The 17507-nt window shown below is 34.4% G+C and overlaps 1 protein-coding gene across 2 annotated transcripts; it reads right to left on the reverse strand.

Moving 5' to 3' along the window:
* Positions 1–2986: 2986 nt before the first annotated feature.
* Positions 2987–8891, reverse strand: LOC125041483 (shematrin-like protein 1). 2 transcript variants are annotated; one of them, XM_047636466.1, is made up of 3 exons: positions 8859–8891; positions 8139–8319; positions 2987–3149 (listed from the first exon to the last, which is right to left on the reverse strand). In XM_047636466.1, exons 1-3 carry the CDS (start codon positions 8865–8867, stop codon positions 3082–3084), a joined length of 258 nt encoding a protein of 85 aa, XP_047492422.1. In that variant the 5' UTR covers positions 8868–8891; the 3' UTR covers positions 2987–3081. The 2 variants fall into 2 exon arrangements, with proteins under 2 accessions (XP_047492422.1, XP_047492421.1); XM_047636465.1 differs by lacking the exons at positions 8139–8319; positions 8859–8891 and adding an exon at positions 3741–3879 and having other exon boundaries at positions 2987–3381.
* Positions 8892–17507: the final 8616 nt, after the last annotated feature.

Genomic DNA, 17507 nt, shown 5'->3' on the forward strand with positions numbered 1-17507 from the left:
ACATGTTTATACCCTATATATCATATATGATTTACATACTACATGCGTACATATATGCTGCAGGGATGCATGTACATATATAAAACATATATAAATAAATATATATAAATATATAGACATATGTCTGTTTTTGTATTTATATACACATATATATGCAAATATAAACACACACATTATGGATACATACACATACACAATCACATACATACAGACATACACACACACAGACCCACACATTTATATATATAAACAGACAGTTATGTGTGTTATGGGTATGTACATATATATATACATATATATATATATATATATATACAGACACACAAAAACACACCTTCGTTTTCTAAGCGGAGGATAGTCACAATTGGCAATTCTAATTAATTTTTATCTTTAAGAATAAAGGAGCATAAAAATCTATGGTGATCTCACTGCACCCTTTCCGTTGAGTAGTCCTTTCTCGATAACAATAACAAAATTACTCTTGACTTGCACTGTTTAGGTTAGTCATCGTATGCCTCAGAGCTGGCTTGAGCTGTACGGGTGCATTTTATCAATATAAGAACTATCTATAATTAAATAGGCCGGTAATGCTTTATCTCCACGCGTGCTTTCCAAGTATTCACACTGTTACTGGCCTTGTGTGTACGTGTGTAAACAGGTAGATGTTTAAAATACTGTAGGTATTGATAGATATATGCCATGTTATCATTTTCTGTAAAACCAGCGACATTAAAAATATAGCTATTGATATATGAAAGGGACGTGTATATATTTAATATTTGTAAAGTTTAGTTATTTTTTTCTGTCTGTTCATCTGCACAATCTCTGAAACTTAGCATAAGAAGTCACTGAAATTTCAAGTTTTTTTTAAATACGGTGCTTGTCCTGAAGTATTAAATATTAACGAAGACCGTTAGAAAATTGAGCTAATAGCCGTTAACGTAATGCATACCCATATCTAAAATGACTATGAATAAGATTAATAGATATGAATAAGATTAATAGATAGGTCACTCACGGTCTACACTAGGGCTATGCCGGTAGCCATTCATTGGGTAAGGCTCAGGCACGGTGAAGGAAATATGTCATGGAAATTATAATGCTTGCAATATACTAAGCAAAATATAGCTTCGCTGATATAGAAAAAATTATCATATGATTATTCTTCATCAATAATGCAGGCTTCGTTGTACTTTGATAGATATTTCAGCAACATTTACTGTAAATCATTACTGGTGTATTGTCACGGCCTACATGTTATTATAAATAGCAGAACAAATATAAGTAACTAAATAGTGCTAAAATTTATAGATTATCGTTTCTTTAACCATATTTCAGAATTATGTCATCTCATCCTATTATATCTTCTTGACAAATATATAACTTGTTTCTCTATTAACATACAGTTGATATGACGGCAGATGATGGTATAACACTTTCTCAAAACTACATAAAGTGGGTCACTTCTGGCTGACAAATTACGAGGTGAATGACTGATTATTTAAAATTACAAGCCGCGTCAACAGCTAAGGGGACGTAGAGAATACGAGCATCCTCCGTATACGTTACTGTGCATGTGACAGTGATTGTCTGTGCATCTGAACGATTAGATTAACGTGTAAGAGGTTAGCGGGGTTAATACAACTAGGTTTCCTTGTGGTTTATTATCATCAGTGAAGAAACTATTGATGATATCCAAACCTCAAAGGATTATGATAATGTGAAAATTTTACCTCTTCCTTGTTTTACGTTTTAATTATTACATTCATTACTATGTATTGCTAAATGTGGAGAATGATATCTAATATTCGCTCTAACTGGTATACAATTTTTTTTATTATTATTATTATTACTTACGACGAAGATTCGACACATCAATAACACACCATCACTGGCTCTCGCTTTTGAAATGCATATGTTTTCGAGTATTCCATATTCCATAAATACCCCTTTATATTAAAACTCCAGAAATATCTGAGTGCAGCTGAGCAAGTAAGAGAGATCTAGGTGTGTGTCTTTGTGTTAAATATGCACATGAAAATAAATACAGAAGGATGACAGTCACAATACTCTTCCAAAATGCTTAAACTGCACTAATGAACACTGACTAAGCCTTACAATTAACCACTTCCTGACGTAATCTCTTTCATCTATTCAGACAACACATTTAAAGATGTATGTAAAGTATGATAAATAATGAAAAGATTATACAGTTTAGCGTACAATATTCTAAATTCCAATATACAGATTCGGAGCTAAACAATGTGGCTTTCAAACGTACTCACCAGTTTCATAATTGAGAGTATGTACTTGCTGTGTTCTGGACGAAAGTAGAAAAGTTATGAACTTTCAGCAAGGAGTTTGATCTTATATACAGATCTGATGAGCAAAGGGCAGTTCAAGCTGATGGACTCTCCTTGAAGTTATCGGATAGCATTCTAGCAGCGTTTCTCTATCTCTCTCTCTCTCAAAACTGTGAATATTTATTTATATATGTGTGCGTGCAAGTATATATGTATGTATTGATACATTAGTACATAAACTATATTCATTTATATATATATATATATATATATATATATATGTGTGTGTGTGTGTGTGTGTGTGTGTGTGTGCGATATATAACAATCTGGTCGCAACAGCCCAAAAGACTTGATAGGCGTGTAGGACGGAGCAAATTAGCATGGCCGAGATCTTTTCAAAGTCAGTGATTCTTTTTACAATAAATTTCATACAATCTAACCACTAGTTTGCCTGCTTTCTTTTTTCTTTTTTTTTTTTGTACACCTAGGTACTGTTGGGTTCTCACTGGCACTCTGGCCCTCCTGTAGGAATGTGGCCCTTGCACCAAAAAGGTTCTCTAGAGGAAGGAGTAGCGGAGAGGTCTTGTGCATGGTATTTGTATATATTATCTCTGCACATGATAAATGTGTAACAGACGTACATTTAGGATTATTTATGGCGATGACAATTATAGTTATAGATCTTCATTCATATAGTTTATTTGAGAACAACTACTGGAAGAGATTCTACGGAAAGAGCAGTAAGTAGGTAAGTAACGGTCCGGCATCATGGTTTTGTTTATCCGTAATAGCCACCGCGATATCCACCGTATCCGTATGCAGGAACTCCGTATCCGTATCCAGGAACTCCGTAGCTGTATACAGGACTGTTGTAGCTATATCCACCATATCCGAATCCACCGTAGGGACGGTAACTAGGGTAAGCCACAGGGTCAGGGACAGTCAAGGGGCCAGAGACAGCGAGGGGGTCGGGGTCAGCCACGGGGCCAGGTTCAGCTTCGGGCTTGGGGTCAGCTGCGGGATCAGGCTCAGGCATGGCGCATGACAGAGCCACCACTACGGCCAGAACCATCAACAGCTGCAGGCATGAACAGATCCAACCGAATAGTTTTATGTTTGCAAGTTGACGAGAAATTCACACATGGTTATATTTGTCCCAAAGTAAGGTAAAGGTAGGTAATGTTAAAGTTATCTTTGTTATCATGCATGATTATCATTGAAGCTACGGAAAGTCTATCGATCAACGTAATTATTGATATATTGATAAACACATATCCATAACTTTATGTATGTATATGTATGTGTGTTCGTCTGTATGTCATAGACATACAGACCCACACACACAAATACACTTTATATATATATTATGTATATATATTATATATATACCATATATGTATATTATATATATAAGATTTGTCTAATGTATGTACTCACCAGCTTCATTTTGAGACTGTTTCTCCTGTGTACTCAGCAAAGGAAGCGAACACAATGTACCCACAACAGCGAGTCAGATCTTATATAGTGCATTGGTCACTTACGCATTCGTTGTTTTCCGATGAGACCTTGGAAGAGCTTGGAGAAGTCCACCTTATTCAGGTGTTTTTATTGCAATACCAATTCCTTTCATAATGAGCAAGTGTGTATGAACATATGAGATGAATATTCAAATACACATGAACATATGTCAATGCGTATATGACTATGTGTTTGTACAGTATGTTGCAAAGTTTCCACTATTACGGCAAAGGGTGCGAATGTTAGGATAGATCCCAGACTTCGGATTCAAATGTCTGTGATTTCTTAAATAACCATACCAGCATTTGCAATTTGCTTACATTGTACAGAATTATTACTTATATTGCAATCTTATATTCATTTTTTTACAACGTGATTCAACAGCAAGCATCGATTACGAAATGAAAGAATCGCCGAAATCTGGGCTCGAGCGACGCATTCGAACCCTTTGCCGTAATGGTGGTAACCGTGATATGCTGATCCACAATAGTCTGAGAATGGATATCTCCTAAGCTTTATTCTTCCTATAAACACTAAAATAAACACTGAGAGAATACTCAAAAAGATGGTAGAGAGAAAGCATGATTGTGCTCTAACAAAACCTAATTACAGTTCTCTCCACTAAATAATAAGCTTATATTCTATTTGTATTACTATATACCGCTAAATATAATGAAGATGTGCGTCTGCTGTTACAAGCTACGCCATGTTTTCCAAATCCAAAATAAATTTAACGTTTAAATAGTTGCCCATAGCTGCCTTAGGAAATGCATCAAATCTGATGGTTTTATGGCAGAGACCTTACTGATTTGTGGTAAAAACTGATGTAACGTGAAATCCTTGCGTATAAATTCACAGTGCCTGGAAATAATGACTATATCTTTATAATTGATGAATGTTTATATATGAATGTCTATGTTTATATGTGAAATTTAGTGATTTCAGCCCAATATTATGTATATGTGCTTTGGGTAAATATTTGAAAATGAAGACAGTAAGATTTTCTTGATAAGAAAGGGGTGAAAAAAGGTCTTTTTGACACGAACCAAGTGTATCATTACAGCTTAAATATCTTAAACACACTTTTTGCACATGAGTGTTTGTAGTATGTGTTGTGTTGTGTTGTGTTGTGTTATGTGTGTGATTGAGTGTGTGTGTGTGGGTGTGTGAGTGTGTGTGTTTGTGTGTGAGTGTGTGTGTGTGCGCGTGCGCGCGTGTGTGTGTATGTGTATCTGTGTGTGTGTGTGTTTGGGTGTGTGCGTGCATTCGCTCGTGTGTGAAAGAAAATTACCAACACTAGTACTAATGGAAATTATAAACCATACATATTTATGTAATAATATGGTATCTCAAATTGCAAATAATTCTTCTTCAAATGAAAAGCGTGAACTAACCCAGACTCAATTTGATATTAAAACATGCAATTCTTATCCCAGCTGCAACTACAGTTTGTTTCATTTCGAGTAGCATTTCACTTTTCCAAAATACTGTCTTAAAAATTAATGGGAAGATAAATCAATGCGAAAGTATGCGCTGTGAATCTGTGATTCGAAATTTGCAACAATGTTTCGAATGGTTCTAAATAGAATTGCATTTTCAAAAAATGATCCTCAAAGATTAAATAGTTCCACTATAGTAAAAAAAATCGTATCTGAAAAAGGAAAAGTCTTAATCTAACCTCGGCGTGACATAGTGTTCCAATAGTTGCCTTAATTGTCAAAAACTGCTTCGACTTTTCTGTGCGTAATGTATTTCTGATTTATACATATACAGCATATATGAGCATATACACTAGACGCACACATATAGATACACACACCCACAATCATAATTATACACATATATGTGTGTGTGCCATATGTTTATATGTATATAGATACTTATATGTATATGTATATATATATATATTTATGCACACTCGCGCGCGCACACACACACACACACTTATATATGTATGTATGTATATCTATTTATTCATACATCTTTCAAGCTATATATATGTATATATATGCGCGTGTGTGTGTATATACATTTACACACACACACACACATACACACACGTACAGCTACACAGAAAACTATCGTTAGGAATTCATGCTAAACATTCTGACACAAACAACGATACTTTTTTTAATGTAGCTGATAACGCTAGGCTTTTCCTACCATTCTTGGGTATGTGTGGTAAATCAAGAAGTAAAAGGCTATAAATTCGCGTCATATATAATATTGTATAATACTTTGTCACTAAGCAATTAGCTTTCTTATACTTTTGTTTAATGTTGGGTCAATCGTCATAATATGACAGAAGTCAAGTACTAGGTATTGTCAGACGAGTGATGTGACAGGTGCTACTCACACGCATTTTTGCTATTTATTGACCTAATACTGACAATTCAACATGATCAAAACAAGGACAATAAGATACTGTTAATATATTCAAGTTTGATATTTTGTGCTCCCTCCCCCTCGAGGCATAGTGCCACTAACTCGGCTGTCACAGCACGGCCTTCCTCACGCTCCCATACTTCCAAGGCATTATTCACGATTGCGAGTGATTTGTCGCGTATATTTTAACACGGACGCCCACACCTTTTCATTTGGGTTGAAATCCTATCTGCGTGGTTGTGTTAGCAGTGTGATGTCGGGCTATTTACGAAACAATCCTGGACAATACTTCTGGAATGGAAGAGGCTGATTTCTTTTTTTTTTTTTTTTTTCTTCTTCTTCTTCTTCTTCTTTCCTTTTTTACTAAAATAGAAGGGATCTATTTCAGGAAACATTGCTAACTGTTGGAAGGGAAATTTCCTCAAGGATTTCAACTCATCTGCTGCCAGTAAATCTGCCAGGGCCGACATCCGTCAACTTGTTTGCATCCCCCCAAACAACCCTGCGGTGATTCGGCCACTCTTGCTCGTGATCACATTCTCTGGTTCAAATATGTTTAATTATAAAGGCACCGTTGGCGCCTTCAGAAAAAGAAAAAAAAGGAAAAAAAGTTTTCTCGTCGCTAATTATTATTATGCCCTAGAAGGTTTATGACTTGTTTGCATATTGCAAGGTATATTCCATCGTTTTCGGGAAACAAGATAATCTTGTCACAGTGAATTCGAACCACAGAATACCAACCCTTCCGTAACTAAGGTTCCGTTCGTTATTGAATGTTTTGACATCCCTTCTAAATGATAGTTTTCTGTGTAGCTGTACACACACACACACACACACACACACACACACAGAGAGACACACACACACACACACACACACACACACACACACACACACACATACGCACACACACACATACACACATTTACATAACATATATATATACGTAAATATATATTTATATTTATATATGTACTTTAATATAAACTTGCGTAGACATATCCACACACGACTTATTCTGAGGGTGACTGGAAACATACCGAAATGGTGGAATTGCGCGTGCAAAAAGACTGCGAATATTTTTCAGGTGCTAACCATACAAGTTTACATTTAGCGGTCCTGCTACCTGTGTGGAATAGCAAAGAACGTCTGCTGCCAAATGCGCGATGGTTTCATTGTCGAAAAAGTAATGGCCGGTCCAGCAGACTTAGAGCCGTTTTCTGTCGTTAATACCTTAGTTTAGGTCAGACTAAACTAAGCGGGAAACTGAAGACCAGACAGGCACAGGAGAGTTGTTATCTTCACCTAGTTAAGCTTTACATGAAAATACCCTCCATAATATTTGGTCTTTTATTCTTTAAGATATATATACGTTGAATTCAATATTATTAGGAGAAAACATACGTTAACTTAACCTACGTTAACATTCATATGCAACTATTGCATATAAAATAAAGATATCATTAAAGAAATGACACAGGAAGAAAACAGAAAATGTGTTCAAGAAACAGATTAAGTCCAAGAAAGTGCAGATATTTGGTAACATTGTGCAAAGCTACAAATTAACTAAGCCATTTAGTGTAAGCGGAATCAGATATTGGGGGTTAAACATCTAGCTGGGAAAATGGACATTAATGGACATCTATTTCAACCCAGGATACATTACGACAATATTTGCGGTTTTTGGCATCTGTTGAAATGCTTTGTTCCTTTCCGGTCTCAGGATTTGCCATTTACATACGTTTGTGTGCACAGATCTTATACTTATACAAATACTGCGTCTTGATCTTTGTATTTAGGATGATAATAATCCTAAACTTTCATTCATGTATTTTATTTGAGAAGAACTGCAGGAAAAATAGACCATTGCTGTCCGATGTCAGGACATCCATTATCCGTAAAATCCGCCGCGATATCCTCCGTATCCGTAACCTCCGTATCCGTATCCACGACCCCCGTAACCACCGTATCCACCATATCCCAATCCACCAAAGCGACGATATCCAGGGTCAGCTACAGGGTCAGGGTCAGCCACGGGGCCAGGCTCAGGCATGGCGCTGCTCCAGCTCACCAGGCATGACAGAGCCACCGCCAGGGCCACAACAATCGAAAACTGTACATGTGAAATGTTGAAATAATAATGATAATAATGATAACATTACTAATAATGATGAAAACATTGCACACGCGTGGGCGATGGCAATTCTTATCAGTAAATACGTAAGCATGCCTTTAGAGTATTGTGTGTAATATGTGTGTATGAATAATATGCGTATTTATAAATAAAACGATGATTAGTAAATACACAACCTTACATATAACATACATATCCAACATCTGAGTATACGTACGTATGCAATATGTATACTGTGCATATATAGACACACACACACCCACCCACACACATATATATATATATATATATATATATATATATATATATATATATATAATATATATGTGTGTGTGTGTGTGTGTGTGTGTGTGTGTTTTACGTGTTTATGCAAATATAGCGTATGAAATTATATGGGAAAATGTGATATATATATATATATATATATATATATATATATATATATATATACATGCATGTGTGTGTGTGTGTGTGTGCAAAATAGCTGACAAAACATTTTTATTATTAACTGAGCTCACCAGCTTCATGTTGTATGTGTTATTGCTGTTCACTCAGTGAGGGCAGAAGAGACTATACACTTTCAACAACGAGAAGTTGATCTTATATAGCGCACAGGACAACACTCATGGTTACTCACGCATTAATTGTTCGCCGGAAGGTCCTTGAGCAGAATTGGGGTCCACCTTAAAGAAATATTTTGGTCGCAAAAACAATGTCTCACGCCGTGCTGATGAATATTATGGACATGCTTGCGTAAAGCCACATATGACGGTGTGCTTGTGTGTGTGTGTGTATATATATATATATATGTATATATACATATATTATATATATTTATATATATATATACATGTATATATATAATGTATGTATTCATATATATCCATATATTCATTATATATATATATACATATACATATATATACATATATGTGTATATATATATATAATATATATATATATTTATATATATATATATATATATATGTGTGTGTGTGTGTGTGTGTATTACACAGTAATATTTATTATATATTTATATATATATATTATTTATATATATTATATATATATATATATATATTTATATATATATACACATGTGTGTGTATTTTTTTTTATATACAGTACATATATACATTTATATTACATATCCATATATGTGTGTGTGTATTATATATCTATGCATTTATATTATATATACATAAAATACATATGTCTGTGTGTGCATATATAAACCTATAAATATGTGTGAGGGATAGATGATGGGTGTTTGTTTGGTGTGAATGCTGTCTTGTTCCCTTTTTGTGTTGGCTGTGCTGCGAATGTTAAAATAATATTTTTTGACTTCAAGAAGTATTTATAAAAGTCGCTCTCCATAGTATTCCAGGTGATAGTGATAACATTCCATCCATTTTACATTAAGTTCATTAACATTTCCCACCCACAGGACATTAACCTTGTAATTTAAAAATGATGAATTTCGATGCAAAACATCAGGGAAAATAGGTGATACATACTTAACCATATTTTTTCTGTCTTTCTTTCTATTATGTGTGTATGTGTTTATTTTGTGTTGTGTTTGCAGTGTGTATGTATGTGTGTGTTGTGTATGTGTTGAGTGTGATGTATGTGATGTGCGTATGTGTGTGTGTGTGGAGTGTTGAGTATTGTTTGTGTGTATATGTAGTATATATTTACTCCTGCGTGTGCGTGCGTTCTTATTTTGTGTGTGTGCGTGTGTGTGTCTATACACATATGTATGTGTAATATACTCACGCTCATACGCACACATTTATTGTGTGGGTTTATTTATGTGTACATACTTATACGTATATGTATATATGTAGAAACATGTATAACAATCCTCCTGACCTGGCCTCTAACCTGGTCACTCCGGGAATGTGACCGCGGAGGGCAAGGGTGGATTGTGTATATTACATATGATATTCAATGCGGTTTGCATTATTCCTCTTTCATATGTCGGCATATACATGTTGTGTATTATATATGAATGTATATAAATATGAATTTATTTTATTATATTTATGATATATATATTTAATAATTTTTATATATATATAACGTCCTGGATACGACGTTAAACTGCACCTGGGACTCCCTTAAGCAAGGAGTAACACGCCATTTAGCTTCCCTTGCCAGTGGGAACGGTGAAGTTTGCAGCAGGGGTAGTGCGATTTCGGAGATGGGCATTACTGCGGTGCAATCGCGGACAATGGCTCATCTTCAGCTCCTACATGTCTGGCAGTAAATTGGTCAAACCAAACAAATGTCAAGATCTTTTTTTCAGTTTGTGAGCACTGCGGTGAAGGAAAGAGATTCAGGGCCTCTACCTTCCCTACCTTAGCCTCTGTCTACACACAAATTAGATGCTCAAAAAACAAGAATACATACCGCATCGTCCGTCGCGCGGGTCACCAAGGGAAGCGTGAATCCAGCGGGTGATCAGGTCTGAAACACGAAAGTATGCGACTGGAAAGCAAAGTCACAAGTTCGCATTGGCACTTGGAATGTTCGCAAATTAAAGGAGCCAGAAAAAAATAATTGACATAGTCTGCCAGAAAACTGAGCCGGAGCTATATCCAGATACTGAGAATTGCAGAGGAAACAGCTTGGAAACAAATTATGCAGTTTCGTAAGCGGAGACTCCTACAAAGTCGTTTTACTCAGGTAAAGATAACGGGTACAGATCATTGAGTAGCTTTATCCTTGCCTAAAGAATGCAGCACGTGATCTAATAGGATACTCCTCCAGTATAGACAGAATCTGTAAGCGACATCTAAGAAGTTGTAGGGGGACTTCCTATGGCCCAAATTACTAAGCGTGCGCAAGACAGAAAGTGCTGGGGACACCCGTTTCGCGTGTTGCCCATGGCGGGTTAACCCTGGTCCCTTCCGTTGATGATGAAATTATAATATGCATGCAGACTCTCACACATGATATATTTATAGTATTATATATTATGTGTGTGTGTGTGTGTGTGTGTGTGTGTGTGTTGTAGTGTGTGTGTGTGTGTGTTGTGTGTGTGTGTGTGTATACATATTTTCATCAACATATGTAGGGTAAAAATCTTTTTATTTATATTAATATTATCACACACATATATATCTAATTACGCACAATTACGTTGGAATCTATTTTCGTTCCATGGTATACCACAGGTTATGACAGTAGCTGCGTAACAGAAGCCTGGGTGTTATGAAGATTATTTCCGCTTTTCTATGCCTCCAATAGTATGTTCATTCTCATCATAACTGACAACATTCCATTCTTAATCTGATCGCAAGAAACGTTCTGTAAAAGATGTAAACAATTCAAAAGGAATTCTTTGGACCCTTTTTTATACATGTGTTTTAGAGGTTACCCTTATGACTCCGACTTTCTCCAAGGCATCGAGGAAAAAAAAAAAAAAAAAAAGGCATGACATTCGGAACTGTCCTGTGATTATTTAAAGCTCGGGACTCACTCCAGTTCATTGGCCATAGCTCCCTTCTTGGCATTCGGTCGACGTCATCTCCGAGCAAATTGAATCTGGTAAGTTGGTGAGGTGTTGTAGATGTCGGCGTTTTGTTATGATGTTACGTTTGTACGTGTACTGTAAGGCGCACTGTTTAGAGGTCTTGTATCACTGGAGTGGTACCTTTTGAGGTGCTTTCTAAGAACACAAAGTTACTAAGAATAGGGTTTTTTTCGTAGTTTTCGTAGGCCAAATGAATAAAGGATTATGTTTTCTTTTTTTCTTTTTGACATTTCATATATCAATCTAGTAAAGAAATTTGATAAAGTATAATTATTCTCCTACCTTATCGGATAAGTATATTTAAGGGAAAAAATACAATAATCATACGTTTGTTCTACTGTGAAAATTGGTTTCATATTGATTTACACGTAATTATAAACTCTAGTATCTTTTTTTTAGCAAAGTTTCGTTTAGTAGTGAAGATTGGGAGTGTTTTATCGGTCAAAAAATAACAAATACTTTTGGAGGCCATTATTCTATCCTCCCTCCAAAGAAACTCATTCGAGGAGAATTTTGTCATTTACACTTTTAGCAGTTTTTGCCTTATTCTACATTTAAAAGTGGTTTATCTATTTTGTGATTCAGGTGTCGATGATTCTGGCCGTAGCAATGGCCCTAACATGCCGGGTTGAGCTTGGAGCACCGCATGCCTGAGCCTGACCCGGTTAGCTTTCCCTGACCCCGTGGCTGAGCTGACCCAGTGGCTGACCTCATTTGGATCGCGTGGCTTCGGATTCTCTGGATTTGGGGGTCGTGGTGGCTATGGATATGGAGGTACTGGAGGATTCAGGGGTCGTGGGAAAGTTTTGGATACGGAGGTTCGTGGCAGCTATGGCTTCGGATGGTCGTGGATATGGGGGTGTTACGGTTTTGGACGTGGCGGCTACTACGGATAATCGACTTCCTGACACCACACTCTACCATTTCACAACATGACAGTTCACCAGACTGATGTCTGTTGCTTTTCTGAGAACAGGTTTAAGTGCAATTCCCAAAGGGAAATGTGGGGTATCTGTTATTTAGAATTTGATTAAATACTAAATAAATGTGTTAGTGCATTTTAGATTTCTTTATATATATATATTACTGTCTTTAACTATATACTGCTCCAATCTATATATGTGGCATGTGTACATGGGTAATTTTGTTGTGTGTATTGTGTATGTAAGTGTGAACAGCATATAATTGATTTATATCCATATTCAATTCCACTGGCAGTTGTAATGCAAAGACTTTTGCATTGTGCATATCTATCTTACATGGATGTATATGTGTTTGTCAATATATATGTTATATATCGTTTTATATCTATATACATACTTTAATCAGTTTTACATTGTATATGTATATAATGTACATTGTACACATATTTTTCTGTGTGTGTGTAAGTGTGTTTTCTTATATACTCATAATAAAAGAAGTGGAGTTTATATACATAAAGAAATATATATACACATTCCTTATTATGTTTCTATATCACAAAACCCACACACACCAATTTATTTTTTCTTTATACTATAAAAAATATATAGGATATTGTTATACATATTTAGGTATGTGTATGTATGTTTGTATGTATATATATACTTTAGACCAAAAACTGTAAAGAAAGGACGCCTCAGATGAGAGGCTGCATAGAAATCAAAAATAGAATACAAATCAGAAGATCTAAGATCTCAAAGCAGATGCTATATCATATTTAGGTATATATATACACATGTTTATGTTGGAACGCAAATACTGACGTGCATATGTATGGTTGATGTGTATGTGTTGTATATATATAAATATATACGCTATGTATGTGTTTGTGTCTGTGTGTGTGTGTGTGTTGTTATATATGTTGCATGTGTGTGTGTGGTGTGTTGAGGGTGTGTGTGTGTGTACGTGTGTGTGTTTACACCATACTATATATAGATATAGTTAGATTAATAGTTTATCACAATTTTCTAAAGTCTGGTAAATGATAGATTCTCTCAGTTAACTGATGTTGTTGCTTATTGAGACAGGTCTTATATAAGAGCAATTGCCAAGGAAATGTGGGTACTGTTATTTAGAGCTTGATTAACACTAAAAAAAAAAATTTTTTTAAAAATGGTGTTACAGCTTTTTAGAATTTCATTTTATATATATATATATTTATATAATAATATTTATACCTGTCTTTATTCTAATATCTGCTCCATCCTATACATGTGCATGTGCACTTGGGTGTGTGTGTTTGCTGTGTGTATGTTAAAGTTGTGAACATCCATTATACATGATTTATATCCATATTCCATTTCACTTGGCATATGTATTACATATACATTTGCAACTTTTCTCTCTCTTGCTCGCCTAAACATGTTATGCCATATAGGTGTTTTTAATAATATTTTATTATATCCAGTCTATCTCTATATACATACATGAATCAATAATTTATGTGTACCCTGTATATATATACTATGATTAATATTTTTTATATAATTATATATGGTACACATATCTTTGCTGTGTGTGTTGCGTTTGTGTGTGTTTGTATCATATCACATGATAAAAAATACCGTTATACATGTGGAGTATTTACTTATAGAAAATATATATACACATTCCTTTTATGTCTATATTTACAGAACACAAACACACACACCAATATATATCTTATCTATTATATATATTATATTATACATATATATACACTATATATTATACATATTGATATGCGATATGTATGTATTTTATATTTTATATACTTTAACTCCCAAAGACGAAAAGGAACAGATAGACGTCAGAATTGAGACGAACAGAAAGGATGGCTTGCATAGAAAAACAATCCAGAGGAGAATAAAAATCTCAATGAGATGTTAATACATATATATCATATATATGTAGATATACATATGATATATGTATGGTACGCAATTACAGAGCGATATGTATGGTTGTGTCTATATTTGTGCTATGTATACATATATTAAGTAGTGTTGGTGTAGTGTGTGTGTGTGTGTGTACGTGTTTGTTTTTTTCATATATATAGAGGAGAGAGATGCAAGATTGATTATATTGTGTTTTCCTTTTTCTAAGGTCTGGTAATTGTAGATTCTCTCTGGGGAATAGCAACACGGTAACAAATAACCATTAACATCTACAGATCGACATGAGTTACTATGCATGTACTTGCGGCCTTTTATTTGCAATATGCAATTATAAACTATAATGGACAAAGCAAGTATATCTCGTTCCTTTGAACATTATTCCTCTTTTTAAGATACTGTGTGTACTCCACTCTTATCACTTTATCAACACGATGTTTTATCATCGTCATACCATTCTAAATGATAATGGCTTATTCTCAAATTGCACTATGGAAAGATGTGTGGACTTTTATTTGTGCATTGCAATGCTGCATACTTTTGTCTTCTCCTTCTTTACCGTTTTATCCATACTCTATTACTGTAATGTACAATTTATTTGTATCCATCTGTATCTCTCTATTACCTGTCTATAACTGTATGTATCGTATATGTGTAACCTATCAGTATATCTTTCTTATGATATCTACGTTTCGGTTTGTCTATCCATCTTATATGATCTACCTCATCTGTCTGTCTATCCATCTGTTCAATTCATATATATATATATATATGTGTGTGTGTGTGTGTGTGTGTATATATATATATATATATATATATTATATAGATATATATTTGAGGATGGCGTGTTAAAAGCGAGATGATATGTATGTATGTGCCATTCCTGATAACGTTGTCTCAGCTCTGACTATATTTTTGAGCCACGCCATGGAAGGGCTAAGAAGGAGACATCAATTGCTGCTGGGAATTATCCCCGCAATCCATCCCCCATTTTTACCACGTATCCCACAGTGCCAAAAAAAACCAATGCATACACATTGAACATATACATATAAGTGTGTGTGTGTGTGCTTAGCTTGTGTGTGTGTCTGCATATATATATACATGTATATATATAATGTATGTATTCATTATATCCATTATATTATATTTTATATATATGGAATATATATATTATTTTTGTGTGTGTATATAGTACTATATATATATTTTTATGCGTGTGTGTGTGTGTGTATGTGTGTGTGTGAATCACTAATTACAGTCAATCCAGGATTAGAGTAATTAAACCAAAAAACAAAAACATCTGTTCAAGGTTCCTGTACCTTCGCCTTTGTCACTCTCTGGTTTTCCCGCTTGACTATGTGCCGTATTTACCTTGGATTATATAGATCATTAGATTCTGCGCATTGATGCTAACTTTTTGTGTTCCCTTATATAAATCGTTGCGTGTGACGATAATTCTCATAACCATTGCCTTCTTTCATATCGTTTTTTTTTTTCAGTACAATTAGACACATACCAAAGATATTTCAAAGCTTTTGAAAACGTTTAACATCAGAAACGTTCTGTTCGTCATATATTTTCTCTCTTTTTTCCCGTTACATTGAAGTGGTTCAGGTCTCCAATGTTTGAATACAAATTACTTGAAATATTCTAAACAGACAGAAGAACAAAGCAAACTATACGAAATAAGCGAAGATAATATGTGAAATTAAATATCATCAAATTATATTTATGTGTCGCATGAAAGGAATTTACATGAACATTCACTGGAATACGCCCATCTCCACTAACTACACGCTAATCTATATTGGATAAATAATTTATGCATGAAATATACTTAAATTGAAAGATCAAAATTATAATAATAATTTACACAAGAGGGAAGTACCCTCCAGAGACGCGACCGAGCGTATTAGATATATGTGGATATAACATATATATACATACACACATATGTGTATGCGTGTGTGTATGTGTGTGTATAAGTCTATATCAAACTTGAATAAATATATACATACAGTATATTTATAAATATATATAGATATAAATACAGATATCGATAGATAAATATATCGACAGCTACATAACTTTAGATACGGATATGCATCTAGATGTGTATATAGATGCACATATAGCCTACATGTAAGTATACAGATATAAAGTCTCTATGTATCTTGGAGTCTCTTATTTCCGTCTTTATGAGACATAACATAAAAGTAGCCATGTGCTGAATAAACTTTCTCTGAGTTTATGTGTTTGCGTGCTGTATGTGTGTGTTTGTTAATACAAATGTGGATGTGTATATATGACTTTCAATATGCATATTTGTTTTTATATTTATGTTATTGTATTTATGCCTACATTATATAGTTATATACACACGTATATGCTTATATATATATATATATATATATATATATATATATATATATATATACATACATATATACATACATAGATATATAAATATATATCCATATATATGTATGTATACCTATATATGTATATATATATATATGTGTGTGTGTGTATACATACACACATACATATGTGTATATATACACACATACATGTGTGTGTGTTTATATATATGCATATGTGTGTGTGTTTGCGTACGTGTGGGCGTGTCTGTATTTATATTCAAACCTATATTTAGGTCTATTTAAGTTTCTCAAGGACCTTCTAGAAAACACTTAAAGTGCGGAAATCCTTGAAAGTCGTCCTGTAATATAAATAAGATCTGATTCCCCTGTCTATAGATGTGCAGTCTT

This window comes from Penaeus chinensis, chromosome 30 (assembly GCF_019202785.1).
Source record: "Penaeus chinensis breed Huanghai No. 1 chromosome 30, ASM1920278v2, whole genome shotgun sequence".
NCBI classification, from domain to species: domain Eukaryota; kingdom Metazoa; phylum Arthropoda; class Malacostraca; order Decapoda; family Penaeidae; genus Penaeus; species Penaeus chinensis.